This window comes from Oncorhynchus gorbuscha, linkage group LG01 (genome assembly GCF_021184085.1).
Source record: "Oncorhynchus gorbuscha isolate QuinsamMale2020 ecotype Even-year linkage group LG01, OgorEven_v1.0, whole genome shotgun sequence".
In the NCBI taxonomy this organism is placed as follows: domain Eukaryota; kingdom Metazoa; phylum Chordata; class Actinopteri; order Salmoniformes; family Salmonidae; genus Oncorhynchus; species Oncorhynchus gorbuscha.
The window spans coordinates 48,954,810-48,972,933 of record NC_060173.1 but is presented as its reverse complement, the minus strand read 5'-3'; the positions used below and the strand labels follow the sequence as shown (position 1 = coordinate 48,972,933).

The window sequence follows — 18,124 nt, the reverse complement described above, 5'->3', positions numbered from 1 at the left end:
GTGGGTGTTCACACACAGATGCTACTTCCACCCTGCAAGATAGATATTTGAAGACATTGACATAAAAACATGCATGGTCGATTGAATACAGGTTACAGATAAAAATGGAAATATTGAAGCTAAAAGGAGTGTCGTTTCATGAACAGGTACACAGTACTTGAAATGGATTTGATGGAGATCTACTCTGAGCACTCTAACTGGGGAGTCCTATGGTATTTCAACTTGAAAGGCTATATAGTGGAAATGGCAACATAGCAGAACAGATTTGGTGAGAGGTTTCATAAATCCACGGTGTAAAAGGCTGGTGATTTTCTGACAGCCCTTTTTTGTATTTTTTATTTGACCTTAATTGATACAGGTTTTTCCTCATTGAGATAACATCTCTTTTCCAAGAGAGACCTGGTCCAATAGCAGCAGGGGGAAACAGCGTTTCAGACAAAACAACTTACATACACCAACACAACGTTAAACAAAACGATAAACACGCATACAGTACAACAATTACACATTACGTTAAAAACTAGAAAGTCTTGACTAAAAACCGCCGTCCTAAAGACAGTTACACTCTTCTATGATATGTACATCGATCAAGTGTTCAAACTCCACCACCGAAAATAGATCATCAGATTTTAAAATGTTCAGGAGAGAATTCCAGGACCACGGAGCTAAGTAACTAAAACTATTTCTACCATGACCTGTTCTAATGTTTGGTTCTGTTAGAAGCAAATGAGAATGGGACCATAATTGATATTTATTTACCAACCTGACTAAAAAAGAACAGAGATAAAATGGCATTTTACCCAATATGGCCTTATAAATCAGTGTATACCAGTGTTAACGCCTACGCAAGGTCAATGACGACCAGCCAACAGCGCTGTAGAGATCACTAGGATGTGTTAGACGTGTTTGATTTGTAATGAACCTGAGGGCTGCATGATACACTGAATCAAGTGCTCTCAGGGTAGTGGTTGAGGCCTGCATATATATAACATCACTAAAATCTAAAAGCGGCAGTAATGTACATCGTACCAGCTCCTTCTTGGCCTCCAAAGAAAAACAAGCCTTCTAGGCGATAGCGATAGATTAATGTGTGTACAATGTTCCCTCTGCATGGTGTGCTGGCAGGTGGCTGAGGGTGGAAGGTCACAGCAAGTCACGAAACAGCTAGCTCTAAACCTTGTTTACTGTACCCTCCGAGACAACATTTAGTCATACATTTAATTAAACTTTCAGAAGTGTTTACTAGATTATGTCGCATTCATTTTGAAGTTTTATCAGCGATTTCCTTCAGACAACATCCCATCATGGCGCCCCTCAGAGAAGTGACGCACACGAACATCCCCCAAACTCCCTTAATTACACCCAACAATGATATAGATGACAACAGCTAAGCATAATAATTTGGAGGTTGGGAACACCAGGGGAAGCAGATTGGCCATTACCCTTAAAAAGGTATCAATTTAGGGTTAATAACTAGTTGTGTTTGGGACAGTAATGTGGCGAGATGGCTCCCCTGGTGGAGCTGGAAGAGACACAAAGAGATGGAACTGTTGCAGACGGACCGTAACAAGAGATTGGATTCCAAGGGGAGATCATCGCTTAAGTCAGAGCAGAGAGCCTAATGATATAATAGAGAAGTCTGAAAATTATGGAAGGTTATTATGGACCCAATTTAAGAGGGAGGACTTCTCCTGTTGATGCACCGACGCGCCTTATCAAGTGCTGTTTATTTATATTCCCTGTGATGGATTCGTCACATCTGGCAGAGGTTTTTGAGTGCAAACAAATCAAGCTAAGCACATAAGTCGATAATACAGTCTGTCAGGCACCACCTAATGTTTTTTAAACACCTAAAACCAAGTGATACAATTTGATATCATCTGAAATGTAATGCAGTTCTCACACTCAAGAGTGGATGGAGGGACTGGACGGATGGAAGGAAGGATTTCTCTGGCTCCCTCATCTGTATTCTGCTACTGTCCACATGAATGAATCAGATAGTGATGGTCTGTTTCTCTCCCACTGTCTCCCTCCCTTCCTCCATCTCTCTCTATACCTGTTCTCTCTGCCATGACCCTTCACTGTCTTTCCCTGTCTATTTTCTCTCCTCTCCATTTTCTTCTTATCCACTCTGTCCTCTCTCCTCCTCAAATCCATCCCTCATCTCTCCTTCATCTTGTACGTCCTCATCTTCACTTTCATTTCCTCTCCCCCTCTACTTGCTCTCTCATTCCCACCTTCTTCTCTTATCTACCTCACCTCTCTCTCATCCACTCTTTTTGGCTCTCTGTCTTGCTCTCCTCAACACATTCCCATCTTCACTCCTATCGCTCTCTTGCTCCTACGTATCTCCACCCCTCCATTCCTCTCTTTCACACTCATCCCTCACATCGCCCTCCTCACTACTTCTCTTGCAACCCCTCCACTTCTCTTTCTTTCCAACCCTCTATCTTCCCCCTCTCTCTTTCTCACCATCTTTCCCTCTCTACGCCTTCAACCCCTTCTCTCACCCCCCCCTCCATACCTCTACTGCTCTCTCTTTTACCCCTCCCCGTCCACCATTCCACTTCCTTCTCTCTTTCATCCCTTCCCTTTGTCCATCTCTCCTCTCTCTAATTCCCTCCCTCCTCCTCTCCCCACAGGTGGTGTGTGCATTGCCCAGTCTCTGAAGATCCCCAGGGAGCCCAAGCCGGGGGAGTTTGACAAGCTTATTCTGCGATTGCTTGAGACCTCCAACGCCCGAGCCGTCATCATGTTTGCCAATGAGGACGACATTAGGTGTGTGTCTCTGTCACACACACACACACACACACACACACACACACACACACACACACACACACACACACACACACACACACACACACACACACACACACACACACACACACACACACACACACACACACACACACACACACACACACACACACACACACACACACACACACACACACACACACACACACACACACACACACACACACACACACACACAGTCAGTGCACTCCTTCAGTCAGTGCACTCTAGTCGCCATCAAGTTAAAAACAGTGTTTATCCTCCATCAATTAATCCACAAACCCTTCACTGTGGATTGAGATAACAATGTTCCGATTAACTCCGGGACACTATAGGTAAGACGACCTGTCTATGCGGTGGAGTGCATTGTATTGCAGTTCCTTTCAGCACATAAAGAACTCTGGTTATCTCGCCTTGATCTGAATAAGATTGAATTAAGTGGCAATGATCATCTGCACATTTGAATACTAGAACTCGAATGAAAGCTGTCTCCACTGAACACCTGCAACTCGAAAGATGGAGAAAAAAACAATATTTCTAATGCTCCTCAACCGAAAGCTCAGCACCTGAGGGTAATAAGTAAACTCAGTTTCCCAAACTCCAGAGGACTGGGTAGAGCCACAGATCTTTCTTAAAATGGTTATATTAGACCGGATCTCCCTGAGGTTGAACTGAGGAGGAGTTGAGAACGTCTGGTGAGGGTGGCTTTGCAGGAATCAAAACTGTAATATGGTTTCCTTCCACATTTACCAATTTCTTTAAATAGCTATATGGAAGCCATCAGGTTAGCAAAGCTTAGCTGGATCGTTGGAGATATTGGATACGTATCTCAGTTTGGACAATGACAGTTGAATATCTTTCCCTCTCTCTTTATAATTTTATATATATATTATTTTTTTAATTGAACCATTATATAACCATTATTTAATTTATTTAATTATTTAATTTAACCATCATTATTTTATACCACATTTTCATTTACAGCAATGACCTGGGGAATAGTTATAGGGGAGAGGAGGGGGGATGAATGAGCCAATTGGAAGCTGGGGACGGTTAGGTGGCCATGATGGTACAGTATGAGGGCCAGATTGGCAATTTAGCCAGGAAAAAGGGTTAACACCCCTACTCTTACGCTAAGTGGCATGGGATCTTTTAGTGACCACAGATAGTCAGGCCACCCCTTTAATTCTCATCAAAAAGACAGTACCCTACACAGGGAAATATCCCCATTCACCACCCTGGGGAATTGGGATCTTTTTTTAGACGAGAGGAAAGAGTGCCTCCTACTGGCTCTCCACAACACTTCCAGCAGCATCTGATCTCCCATTCAGGACCGACCCTACTTAGCATCAGTGGCAAGCCAGTGGTGGGATGCAGGGTGGTATGCTGTTGGATGATGTTGCGGTTGGGGTCGAACATATACAAGAAGTGAATCGGAATTAAGTTCATTTAAATTCAGTGAATCAAAATTAATTGATTCGGAATGTAACAACTTTGTCTTCTTCTCACAGGCGTATCCTGGACGCGGCCAAACGCAACAACGAGACTGGTCACTTCCTTTGGGTTGGCTCAGACAGCTGGGGGTCCAAGATCTCCCCTGTGGTCCAGCAGGAGAGAGTGGCAGAGGGGGCTATCACCATCCTCCCCAAGAGAGCCTCCGTGGACGGTGAGAGAACAGGAGACACTGAGCCTTATTGACCCTACTCAGCAAACAATGGGAAATAATACATGTGTTTGAAGCACTGTGAGATGTACAACACTTTTGTGTTATTGGATGTGGCTTCAGGCTGAAATAAGTTTATTTTGTCTCTGTTTTTATTGTTCTCCTCAATTTTCATCCTTATCTCAGCCTTCGACCGTTACTTCCGGAGTCGCTCCCTCTCCAACAACAGAAGGAACGCGTGGTTCGCGGAATTTTGGGAAGAAAACTTTGCGTGCAAGTTAGGGATGCATGGCAAGCGACCTGGGAGCCCCAAGAAATGCACAGGTACAGCATGTTCTTTCTTAAGCCCTGAGAGAAGAGCATATTATCTGGGGACGAGGAAGAGGAAGTACCCTCCGGCAGAGGTCTGTGCGTTCCCTCAGTGCAAACCTGACTGTTTAAACAGTGCACTGCAGAGATTAGACAGTGAACAACAGAGAGGCAATAGTCTGTTGCTGGGGTGTAAATTCATCCCAATGCTATACAGACCCTAACCATGATAGTCTGGACCATCTCACACCCCAGCCAATCAATGCCATGCTTTTGGTAGCCAAGAGGTGATGGATGGATGGCACAGGAAGTTGGTGGTACCTTACTTGGGAAGGACGGGCTCATGGTAATGGCCAGAGCGGAATAGATGGACTGGTTCCCATGTGTTTGATGCCATTCCATAAGCTCTGTTCCAGCCATCATTATAACTTATAACTCCAGTTAGGGCACTGTAATTTCATTCCACTGGAATTTTCACTTTCAATATCTCTGGGAATATGTAGTGGAAAGGGTTTGCTCTAGCTTGAAATGGGAAACATCCGTATGTAGCACTCTGCGAATGTACAGTAACTCTCCCAGGCGCAAGCAGCCATTTTGCAGAGACATGCTGTATGTCTGAAGATGTGGATGCATGTGTTTGTGTTAAAGACCTCTGGAGACAAAGGCATCGGATCCAAACATTCTGTGTAAATGTATTTCTTTGAGTGTGTGTGTGCAGGGAAACTTTACATAGTGTTTGAATTCATTATGTTTCTGTGTTTGAGCTTTTTTTGGTGACTGGAGATATGCAGAGGCAGACGGCTGTCCGTCGCCCATATCCCAGACGACACTTATTGTTCTGACACGGTGACTTGAAGTAATGAGAATAATTATGGAGCTGTTGTCGCCGTGCTCTCTCTCTCTCTCACTCGCGCCCCCCCCCCCCCCCCCCCCCCTCTCTCTCCTTATCTGCAATAGGATGCACACAACGCTGCAGTGCTGATAGATTCGTCTGTTAACAACACAGCCAGATCGCCTGGTTATTATCTTCTTTTTTTTAACTCAGTAGGGAAGGCATCAAATCACGACAGCGTGACAAAAAAGGCAGTGGATTCTGTCATTAACAAAGCGGATGCGCCATGATCAAGCGAAAGCAAGTGGCACATACTAACTATTGTGTGCAGAAAATTATAAAAAGGTCTTGCACTTAAGCCGACTGAGGGAGACAGCCAGATCAGCCCGAGGGTGTTCCAAAATGAATTCCACATCACTAAGCTTAGCATATACAGCGCTTGTCTACTGAGAGTCGCATTGTGCTGACGACAATGTCCCCACTGTGTGGGCGAAAAAAAATGTAATCCTTGATGATTTTGAGGAGTTTTTCTGGAACACAGGCACTTTGGGACAAATCCTTTGGAGACCTGGCAGACACACCAAACAGGATTTGGTAAACGCACGGTGAGAGTAGCCAGGCAGCAACAGGACCGAGGGGAGAAGAAAAAAGAAACACCAATCTCAGCTTTCCAAAAATACCCCCATGTTCGTATCTCTCTCCATTATAAAGCTCATGTAATTTTGCCTGAGCAAGGTAGATGGTTTGAAATCTGTTTGCCCCTGTCAAAAGCACTCCGGGCTTTTTCACTCTATTCTTTCCCTGGTGTGGGAGCGAGGGGAGCAGCTTGAGTAAATTTTATTAGCAACTCGAGATTGAGTTTTAGTGCCGTGAGGAGAGGAGCTGCATGGGCATCTTTTATCTGGAGCTGTCGCTGTCTGCAGAGTAGTCATGCAACAAGACAAACGGCTGAATCAGCACCACCTCTGATCATTGTCCATATGTGTGTTGGTGCGTGTGAGCGTGTGTGTGTGTGCACGTGTGTGTGCTTATTTTTTTGTTTGTGGCCATTGCAATATCACACAATATCCCCATCCCTCTCTTAAACCTATAAAGAAAAGGAAAAGTGCTGACATGCTGAAGAATGCATTTTGTGTTTAGAACCAGGTGTTTGGTGCAGACATACAGTACCAGTCAAAATATGCCAAGAGTGTGCAAAGCTGCCATCAAGGCAAAGGGTGGCTACTTTGCAGAATCTCAAATTGTAAATATATTTAGATTTTATAAAGACACAAGGCGAGACCCAGATGCAGATGGTTCGAGTCTCTGATATTTATTGAACGACGAGGGGCAGGCAAGAGGCAGGTCGAAGACAGGCAAGAGTTCATAACCAGGTCAGAGTCTGAACAGTACAGGGCGGCAGGCAGGCTCGAGGTCAGGCCTAGGCAGAATGGTCAGGCAGGCTCGAGGTCAGGCCTAGGCAGAATGGTCAGGCAGGCTCGAGGTCAGGTCTAGGCAGAATGGTCAGGCAGGCTCGAGGTCAGGCCTAGGCAGAATGGTCAGGCAGGCGGGCTAGATGTCAGGGCAGGCAAAAGGTCAGAACCGGGAGGACTAGAAAAGATAGACTAGGAAAAACAGGAGCTTGGAAAAATGCTGGTTGACTTGGCAAGACAGGACGAACTGTCAACAGACAAACAGAGAACACAGGTATAAATACATTGGGGGTAATGGGGAAGATGGGTGATACCTGGAGGGGGGTGAAGACAATCACAAGGACAGGTGAAACAGATCAGGGTGTGACAAATTTGTTTAACACTTTTTTGGTTACTACATGATTCCATATGTGTTATTTCATAGTTTTGAATTCTTCACTATTATTCTACAATGTATAAAATAGTAAAAAGAAAGAAAAGCCATGGATTGAGTAGGTGTGTCCAAACTTTTGACTGGTACTGTATATGAACATTTGCGTGTGTACTTACAGTATGTGTATCTGTCTATGTAAGCAAATGTGTGCACAGACTTGTGTGTCATCACATAGACGGAGTAAACAGGAAACCGTGAAATGGATGCACCTTCGTTGTCATACAGTAAGTGCTCTCAGACATTACCATCAGATACTGTATCCTGTGAAATGTCAATGATGTTTGATTTAGCGTTGCGTCACAGCTATGCTCTCTTCTCTCATTACATCCTATGTGAGGCTAAGGTTTAGTCATACCGCAGTGCAAAGTGCCATTATACAATCACAGATGTATCCACTTGCTTCTTATGTAGTTCTTATCCTGCAGTGTTTCCTCTTCACTATTAAGTTGGGCAACCCGCCTGGCCGCCACCCACTTCCAGCCTCAATTGCCCACCAGGAAACAAAGGCTTGTCCAGATACCCCAAGGCAGAATGTTCAGTCACAAACACACACTCAACATCACTGGTGGAACAGCTCTATAGTTTCTCCTACCTTGAAGCAACAAATACAGAACTGAAGCCATAGAAGTCATGGTACAAAAGCTGTTCTCCACTGGGAAACGGAAAGAGTCATAGGATCAACTGACACTTATGCACCAAGCAGTGGTACACGATCCACTGCAATGTGATATAATGCAGAACTAGTGGGTCACTTCAACAACTCAAATAAATGGTTTTGTTCTTTGAAAGTGTGTCTGTGTGTCAAGTAGGTCAGGCGTGTTAAGTGCTCTGTTAAATTATAATTGCTCTGCGTCGCAAACTCCTCATTTAGTTCTCTGTTGCTCAGTTTTTCAGTATCTTGCGGTGTTGATAACATTGAATACTATGTGAGCACTTATCTTTAGTAGCGGAGGACAGGGAATCAAAAGGAACTCAATATCGAAAGGGATATACTTCAGCTCTATGGTGCAAATGCTCTCTGGTTTTGACACGTCATATATTAAATGGAGGTTTTCACGCAATTAAATAGCTGTCACTTCAAATTACAAACTGTCATTTTTTGTTATTTCTTGACAGAACTCCGGGGCCAGCATCAATCTCATCCTCATCCTCATCCTCAGGCAAAATGGTAGTGAATTGTATTCCGTGATAATGATTTCCAATGAACCCTTACCGTATTGTGTTCCTTATTCTTTCTAGTGTTTTGTTACATTTCCTTGTCTTCAGGCTATGTGGGCATTTTGGTCCATAAATCACAGTAAATAAGGGGTAAACACCCTTTTGTGGTCCTATTGATTTTCATGTATTAGAGTCTGAAAGAGAGAGTGAGAGGGGGGGGGTAGCAAGAGAGGGGAGAGAAAGAGAGGGGGGGAGACAGAGAGAGAGAGTCACTTGAGGGAAACATTTGAACATGCTCTATGGCTTTGTGGGGATGGTCTTGAAGGGCCTTGATCATTGATGGTAATTAATCAGGATAATTCAATATCTTTATTGACACAATGGCCTAAGGTCAGAGGGAACGGTGTCTACATTCCATCATGCTGTCCGTGCGCTGCTGGTGATATTGTCAGCATTCGTCTCTGGTGATGAGCTGTAGACATGTTCACAGTCTGTACAGTAGCTCTAAGCACCTCATTTCCCATCTCTAATTTTATTTTTATTTTTTTAGCTTTGTTTAACTAGGCAAGTCAGTTAAGAAAAAAATCTTATTTTCAATGACAGCCTAGGAACAGTGGGTTAACTGCCTTGTTCAGGGGCAGAATGACAGATTTGTATCTTATCAGCTCAGGGATTTGATCTTGCAACCTTCCGGTTACTAGTCCAACGCTCTAACCACGAGGCTACCTGCCACCCCTAAATGAGTGTGTCCATTGTTTTTTAAAGCAATACAATAACTCCTACCACTCATCCAAGCAAGGAAATCCCATGCAATGACTGCATATTGTTTTTTCCCCTCCTCTTTGTCCCTACTGTTAATGTCATCATACTTTCCCCCGTATAGTCATGTGATTTCATTAGAACTAAGCACATAGGCACTTAGTCAAAATGAACAATTGAAGAAAAAAATAACTAGTGTTTCAATTAAATATTGGTATAGATACTGGTATACCTACTACAGTCACATCCAAAATTGTTAAAGATGAGCAACAAAAAAAAGACTATATAAAATAAATCATACTAATACTGAGCTAAGCTCCAAACAATGTTAAAATTATGTTTTATTATACTAATTTTGTTGAATAAGTAAATGATTTTTTTCTCAAAAATATGTGTATAAATAATTGTTGTCACCTTCTGCACCCTCCCCTTGCATGGATAACGACACTGAACCTTTTTCTATAATGTTTTATGAGATGGGAGAACACATTGGGAAGTCTCTTAGACCATTCCTCTATACAGAATTACAGAATCTTTCCAGGTCCTTGATATCCTTCAGTCTGCACTTATGGACTGCCCTCTTCAATCAAAACCACAGGTTTTCAATAGGGTTCAAGTACAGGGACTGAGATGGCCATTGCAAAATGCTAATCTTTGGGCAATTTACAATTTGTGGATTTTGATGTGATTTTTTCTCATAGGAGCATAGCACCTGGTTCCAATCCAAGTACTAATGCCGTTAGCAAGCTCCAGGCATTTACATTTGTTACTGTCATTAAAGTTTATTTTCTCGCAACCTTTCCAAAGAGCCTATTGGCATGTAAGTGGCGTCAACAGTAATTGTAGATTAAGAGACTTGGTGACCCAAAGATTCAAACAATTTCTGTAATTCTCCAACTGTGGCCCTTCTTTGCCTCTAGAACATCTGACAAGTTACGCATGTGACCTGTACCAGGCATGTTTACCACTGTTCCAGTGGTTTTGAACTTTGTCATTATTGAGCTAATAGTGGTTAGTGGTATATATGCATATTGTATGCATGCAATATAGCTCAGTATTGTTATTATTTTTTTAATAAAAAATGTTTTGCTCATCAAGGATTACATACAGTAACTCAGTAATGTGATGGAGTATTTTCCCTTGTTTTAGGCCACAGCTTGTTTATGTCCACATATTTCAATTTAGCTTTCCTATTATGCAACAGACAGACTTGTCCACAGATGCCCTGAGCTTTCAATATTTACGGCACAATCACTTCATGCCTTCAGTTATGACTTTGTGATGTGTTTCTGATGTATTCTAACCTTGAACAATGGCAGTAAGAATAGAAAACTAAACCGGAGCAAGATTGGTACGATTGCAGCTTTAACCAACAATGTGGATCAGAATCAATGCAGACTGCCCGGAGACAAAGAAAGCAGGCAGATGTCAATTGGACTTAATTATAAATATTTTATTACAGATTTCTGCTTTGATGCACTTTACCTCAGCCGAGCAAAGTAGCCAATTTGTATCCTCTTTCGAAAAAGGTTGCTACTGTTCTCTTCCCCTTTTTAAATTTGATTTAACCAGGCAAGTCAGTTAAGAACAAATTCTTATTTACAATTGACGGCCTACCCCATCCAAACCCAGATGACACTGGGTTAATTGTGCACCGCCCTATGGGACTCCCAATCACGGCCAGTTGTGATACAGGCTGGTATTGAACCAGGGTCTGTAATGACGCCTCTAGCACTGAGAGGCAGTGCCTTAAGACCGCTGTGCCACCTGGGAGCCCCCTTCAAGCATGCAAAGATACAAAATACTGAACAAATTCCCTGAAAGAGGTTGGAGTCACATGAAAGCTTACTCTTGGCAGACATTTTGTCCTGCCCATTGATGCCACATCTTTGCACTCTTGTGTGCTTGATTCCAAACATATCCAGATCAAACGTAATCTTGACAAAAACCCAGTCTGTCGCCCTTTCCCTCCATTTTTGTCTACTGGTTCTCTTCCCTCTAATGACTTGGCTTCTTGATTTGAAAGCAGAGTGACAGTCAGGGGAGGAGTCACCTTCTATTGGAGGTTGGAGATGGAAGCTAAGTGCACAGCGCTCAGGAACATTTTGGAACGTACACTTTTGATTAGGGATTTTCTTCAAAGAGTCTTATAGGTTAATATGTTACATCTCCCGCCAGACATCTTCCCAAGCTTTTTATAGTATCAAAGGCCTGCTCTTGACATTCCCCTTTGAAAGGAATGGCGAAGCTGAAGTGAATTGATGCGAAGGGTTTCTAACACCAGCCAATCTCTTAGGAGCGATAGTGTGGGTCGGACAGAATATAGGTCTGACTTACAATACAGTCGTGGCCAAAAGTTTTGAGAATGACACATGATGTGGCCCAGAAGTTAATTGACAGAATGCCAGGGCGGATTGCAGAGGTCTTGAAAAAGAAGGGTCAACACTGCAAATATTGACTCTGCATCAACTTCATGAAATTGTCAATAAAAGCATTTGACACTTATGAAATTCTTGTAATTATACTGCAGTATTCCATTGTAACATCTGACAAAAATATCTAAAGACACTGAAGCAACAAACTTTGTGGAAATTAATATTTGTGTCATTCTCAAACTTTTTGCTTCGACTGTACACTGGCCATTAACATCCTACCTGATTTTCAGCCCAACACTAATCTAGTGCACCTGATTCTGATAATTAGCTGGTTGATAAACTGAATCAGATTAGTTATAACTGAGGTTGGAGTAAAAACCTACAGGAGAGTAGTGCTCCAGGAACAGGTTTGGAGAGTACTGGTCTATGTTTACTGGATTAGACAGGACGATAGGGCTTTGAAGGCTTTGGAATGAATAGCCTTACATTTATATTTTTTTATAGGCCTTGTATAGGCACTCAGTAAAGTCAGATGGTTGTAGGAAATAGATCTCAACATCTTGGACAGAATACAGTCATAAAAACAATGAACCCAGATAAGAGTGGAAAATAAGTGGCACTGGTAGTCTGAGGACTTTTATTAGCGGTGTTCTGCCAGTATCCTGAAAAATTCCTTAGGGCTACTTCCTCCTTGCCAATAAACAGGAGATCTGACAAGGATATGCAAATATCATGCCTGAATTGTATATATCTTTAATTGCTAATGTATACATTTTCTATGTAGAAAAAAAATACAAAAACACACAACTCCCACCTCCCTTCACGGCATTCGTAGCAGGCTGCTGTAATTCAAATAGAGACATGTGCAAGGCAACAAAATACACTGGGCCAGTGTGTAATTGCACATTTGCTAGTTTAAAAGCATTCTAAATATTAAATATCTTAATGAGCAAAACAGAAAGACATTAGCAGAGCCCCTGTGAATGGAATGATATACAGTGCCTTTGGAATGTATTCAGACCGCTTGACTTTTTCCACATTTTGTTAAGTTACAGGCTTATTCTAAAATGGATTACATAAAACCATTTCCGCAGCAATCTACACACAATGTCCTATAATGATGAAGCGAAAACAGGTTTTTAGACATTTTTACAAAGTTATTAAAAAACAAAAACAGAATACCTTATTTACATAATTATTCAGACCCTTTGCTATGAGACTTGAAATTGAGCTCAGGTGGATCCTGTTTCCATTGATCATTATTGAAATCGAGGGAGGAAGTGCCTTGGTCAGGGAGGTGAACAAGAACCCGGTGGTGACTCTGACAGAGCTCCAGAGTTCTTCTTTGGAGATGGGAGAAACTTCCAGAAGGACAACCATCTCTGTAGCTCTCCACCAATCAGGCCTTTATGGTAGAGTGGCCAGACGGAAGACACTCCTCAGTAAAAGGCAATGACAGCTCGCTTGGAGTTTGCAAAAAGGCACCTAGACTCTCAGACCATGAGAAACAAGATTCTCTGGTCTAATAAAACCAAGACTGATGAATGCCATGTGTCATGTCTGGAGGAAACCTGGCACCATCCCTACGGTGAAGCATGTAGGTGGCAGCATCATACTGTGGGGATGTTTTTCAGTGGTAGGGACTGGGAGACTAATCAGGATTGAGGGAAAGATAAATGGAGCAAAGTACATAGAGATCTTTGATGAAAACCTGTTTCAGAACACTATGGACTTCAGACTGGGGCGAAGGTTTACCTTCCAATGGGACAACGACCCTAAGCACAGAGCCAAGACAACGTAGGAGTGTCTCTGAATGTCCTTGAGTGGCCTATCCAAAACCCAGACTTGATGCTGATCTAACATGTCTGAAGAGACCTGCAAATAGCTGTGCAGCGACGCTCCCCATCCAACCTGACAGAGCTTGAGAGGATCTGCAGAGAAGAATGGGAGAAATTCCCCAAATACAGGTTTGCCAAGCTTGTAGCGTCATACCCAAGAAGACTCAAGGCTGTAATCGCTGCCAAAGGTGCTTCAATAAAGTACTGAGTAAAGGGTCTGAATACTTATGTAAATGTTATATTTCAGTTTTTTATTGTTAATGCATTTGCTAAAAATGATAGAAAACAGTTTTTGCTTTGTCATTATAGGGTTTTGTGTGTAGATTGATGAAGAAAAAAAATGATGTATTCCGTTTTAGAGTAAGTCTAATATAACAACATGTGGAAAAGGTCAAGAGGTCTGAATTCGTTCCGAATGCACTGTATCTACCGAAGCTTTGATTGGATTGATAATGTCAATATCATACTTTCAAAATCTTAGCTAGGAAGCTAGACAGGCTGTCCTCATCATGAATCAAGTCGATAATCTACTTGCAAATTATTTTCAATGATGATGAGAAATTATACATAAAATGTATCGGTGCTCATTGTTCATTGGACATAAACATTACACAACAAGTTGGAAATCGCAATTTAACAATGAGTGGTTTGGAAGGAATCAGTGGTTAACTGCAAGCTTTTCAAAGCAATCACTTGCATGCTATTCAGTGGAGTGGGTGTGTGGTCCTAGTCTGGTTTTTTTCCAAGCTTAATTAAAAGGATGAACATTCACATGCAACACCCTGGGCCAGAAAAGGTTGAATACATTGGCGATGCTGTCAATCCAGCATGACTTCTGCCACGTTCAAGACAACTGGAAACTGGGGAATCTCAGACTTTAGTGAGTTCAAGACAACTGGGAAAATACGTAATCCAACTCGGAATTCCAAGTCAGGAACTCCGGCCTCTTTCTAGAGCTCCAACCTGAAGATCACTTTCCGACCTGATTCAACCTTGTTTTTTTCAGAGTTCCCAGTTGTCTTGAAAGTTCCATAAATCCAGATAATGCCATACTTTGATGACAAAGTTTGATGACAAAATGTACTCACAAGAAGGACCGCCGCGCCACCTTCCTGTTTAAGTGAGCACAGCAGAACAAGGTGACTCCAAAAATGTATTGTATGCTGCTGCATAAATTATGTAATATGCCAGGGAGATATTTATACTGTAGCTAAGAAAGTAAGCTGTTAGTAGCCCATGTGCTTCACCTTAATAATTTGGTCCATTTCCCCCTCATAATGTAGCCTACTGTTCTGACTTTGTGGTGCATATCTAGCCTATAGCCTGTTTTAGAGAAATGTATTCATTGAATATTGTAAGAGCGTTCATTGTCTACTTAAATGCCCCCTATACTTATCCTACGGCTCTGACTTTGTGTACCGAGAGAATACTGTAAGAATGGCCCATGTTCTGAATGCTGTTGCTGTCCGTCCGAGCTCGCTGATTAATGTTTTATTCAACATTTTGGATTGTCCCTTATCCTCTTGTTGTTCCCTTATGCATAGTTTGTACATGTCAATTGTTGTAGAAACCACATTTGTTAAAGCAAATCAGCCATATCAGCTGTTTTTTAAAGGCAGTAAATTAAGCTGAATTTACTGTTTCGCTGCTAGACAAGGCTCTGCTGAAAGCCATGTTTACCGGTAACAAGGATTCACTCCATGGTGCTGAAAAGAAAGCTATTCTGTTGGGACAGCTTTGTGGAGGCCTTAACAGTTTGTGGGTACCACTGTTATAGTGCAATTAATGTATTGTTTAGTGTTGTGTTGTGTTGTGTAGTGGCTTTTCTGGCATGCATCCCACATTTTTTTGTGTTTGCTCCACCAAAATTTACATGCTAAAGTCTCCACTTGAGGTCACAAAAGCTCAGAGAACGGGACCGCCATATGGTGAAGCGCTTAGCGCGTAAAAATCATCTGTCCTTGGTTGCAACACTCACTACCGAGTTCCAAACTGCCTCTGGAAGCACCGCCAGCAAACAAACTGTTCGTCGGGAGCTTCATGAAATGGGTTTCCATTGTCGAGCAGCTGCACACAAGCCAAACATAACCATGCGCAATGCCAAGCGTCGGCTGGAGAGGTGTAAAGCTCTCCACCATTGGACTCTGGAACAGTATAAACGCGTTCTCTGGAGTGATGAATCCCGCTTCACCATCTGGTCGTCCGACTGATTAATCTGATTTTTGTGGATGCCAGGAGAACACTACCTGCCCAATGCCTAGTGCCAACTGTACAGTTTGGTAGAGGAGGAAAGATGGTCTGGGGCTGTTTTTCATGGTTCAGGCTAGGCCCCTTAGTTCCAGTGAAGGGAAATTTTAATGCTACAGCATACAATGACATTCTAGACCAGTGGTCACCAACCTTTTCTGAGTCAAGATCACTTTCGCAGTCAAAAAGCAAGCTGAGATCTACTGCTCAGATTTTTTTTGTACATTAACCTCACACAAACAGTTCTGTATGAATGAGGTTTTGGCAGTAGGCCTAATACATAATCACATCATATTGGCTATATGATTGGCCTGCCAATATTGTTAATCAGACCATTTATATTTCAGCTTCGATAACAAAATAAATTAGTTGGTTTAGCACTTGTGAGGCACTGTGGAGCATGAATTGAAACAATTAGCATTTTTATTTTACTGGACTGATGGTACCTGCATCTGATGGTGAACGAGGTCAAATCACGACATCAGTGATCTTCAGGTCGAAAAGTTGGAGCTCTAGAAAGATGCCCAAGTTTCCGACTTGGAATTCCGAGTTGGTCGACCGTTGAAAACGATTTATTTCCCAACCGTTTCTCACGGTCCCAGCTCACTCCTTCCTTTCCTCCGGTGAGACTGACCAGAGAGAGGGGACACGTCTTCCACCGCCCAACATCAGTGCCCGACCTCACTAATGCTCATGGCAGAATAGAAGCAAGTCTCCCAGCAATGTTCCAACATCTAGTGGAAATCCTTCCCAGAAGAGTGGTCGCTTTTATAGCAGCAAAGAGGGGACCAACTCTATATTAATGCCCATGATCTTGGAATTTGATGTTCAATGAGCAGGTGTCGACATACTTTTAATAGTTTACTTTTGAGTTGAGTTCAATGCATACTATTGAAGCATAGTACTGAAGGCTAGACCGATTGAAGGAGACATATTTAACCTGTAATGTCAGTACCTACACAATCCATTCAATGTTGTCTGCTTAGTATTTCTATGTATTCTATAAAAAATCTTGCGAAACAATGCTAGACCTAGAAGCATGTCATTATTATTGCTACGTTGACAGAATCTGACACATTTTTGATGTTAGTAAATAACAATGGGGAGTATAACAATAAGCTATTAATGTAAATATATTCAGGCTTGTCAGAGCCTTATATTAGCTGAAATTAGTGCTGTTGATTCTTTTTCAACTTATCTCATCACACAAGACTATCTCTGTAAATAGTTTTTCATTTATCTAATTTTCTAATCTAATTGAACCCCAGGGCATGATAGAAAATGGAAAACAGAAACTAGTCTGTCCTGTACAGAGGTAATACATTTGCCCTCGTAAGTGATGTTTAATTGAAATGCCAGGACCCGTGATTAAGTTGTCTGTCAAGTGTAGAGAGCGTCGAGCCTCAACGTGGAGGTGTCATAATACTCATAAAACCTAGTGTTCAAACATGGAAATGGTTCCAATCGGTTTTCCACCATTAATGTCTTCCCATAGGGGATTTTAGAAACACTTAAAATAAGGGCTATGTTTTGTGTAGCCTTACATTGGCGTGACATTTTTATAACCATTTTGATCTCTTATGGACAAGGTGACTTTAATCAATATATTCCGCTCTATTTACTCACAGATTCTGTCATGTTTTGTCATATATTGTCATGTCTTGTCTTTGTGCTTTCCCTTCTGTTCGTTTCCCCCTGCTGGTCTTATTAGGTTCGTTCCCTTTTTCTATCCCTCTCTCTCCCCCTCCCTCTCTCTCTTCTCTCTATCGTTCCGTTCCTGCTCCCAGCTGTTCCTCATTCTCCTAACTCACTCATTTACTCTTTTCACACCTGTCCCCTATTTTGCCCTCTGATTAGCGTCCCTATTTCTCCCCTTGTTTTCCGCTTCTGTCCTTGTCGGATCCTTGTATGATGTTGGCTGTTCTGTGTCCTTGTCTCGCCCTGTCGTGTTTTGTCTCCTTCAGTTGCTGCGTGTGAGCAGGTGTCTAAGTCTGCTACGGTCGGTGCCTTCCCGAAGCAACCTGCAGTCAATGGTCGAGTCTCCAGTCTGTCCTCGTTACTACGAGTGGATTTAAGTTTTTTCCTGTTTTGTTTTCTACTTGATTTTTCCAGGATAACTACTTTTGTCATATACTGGAATAAAGACTCTGTTTTCGTTAAGTCGCTTTTGGGTCCTCATTCACCAGCATAACAGATTCAAAAATGCTAATTAGCATCGTAGTAGACATCATGCAAAACTACAAATCCCTGCAACATCCAGCAAGTCTTCTCTAGCTAACACCTTTGCTAACAGTTATTG

At 42.3% G+C, this 18,124-nt stretch overlaps 1 protein-coding gene across 1 annotated transcript in view; it reads left to right on the top strand.

The window, feature by feature from the left end:
* LOC124010467 (metabotropic glutamate receptor 8-like) overlaps positions 1 to 18,124 on the top strand; it is a 216,191-nt gene that overhangs the window by 160,119 nt on the left and 37,948 nt on the right. Inside the window, exons 4-6 of the mRNA XM_046322956.1 lie at positions 2,643 to 2,778; positions 4,311 to 4,465; positions 4,649 to 4,786. Coding sequence (XP_046178912.1) covers positions 2,643 to 2,778; positions 4,311 to 4,465; positions 4,649 to 4,786 — 429 coding nt within the window. The remainder of the gene's footprint in view (positions 1 to 2,642; positions 2,779 to 4,310; positions 4,466 to 4,648; positions 4,787 to 18,124) is intronic.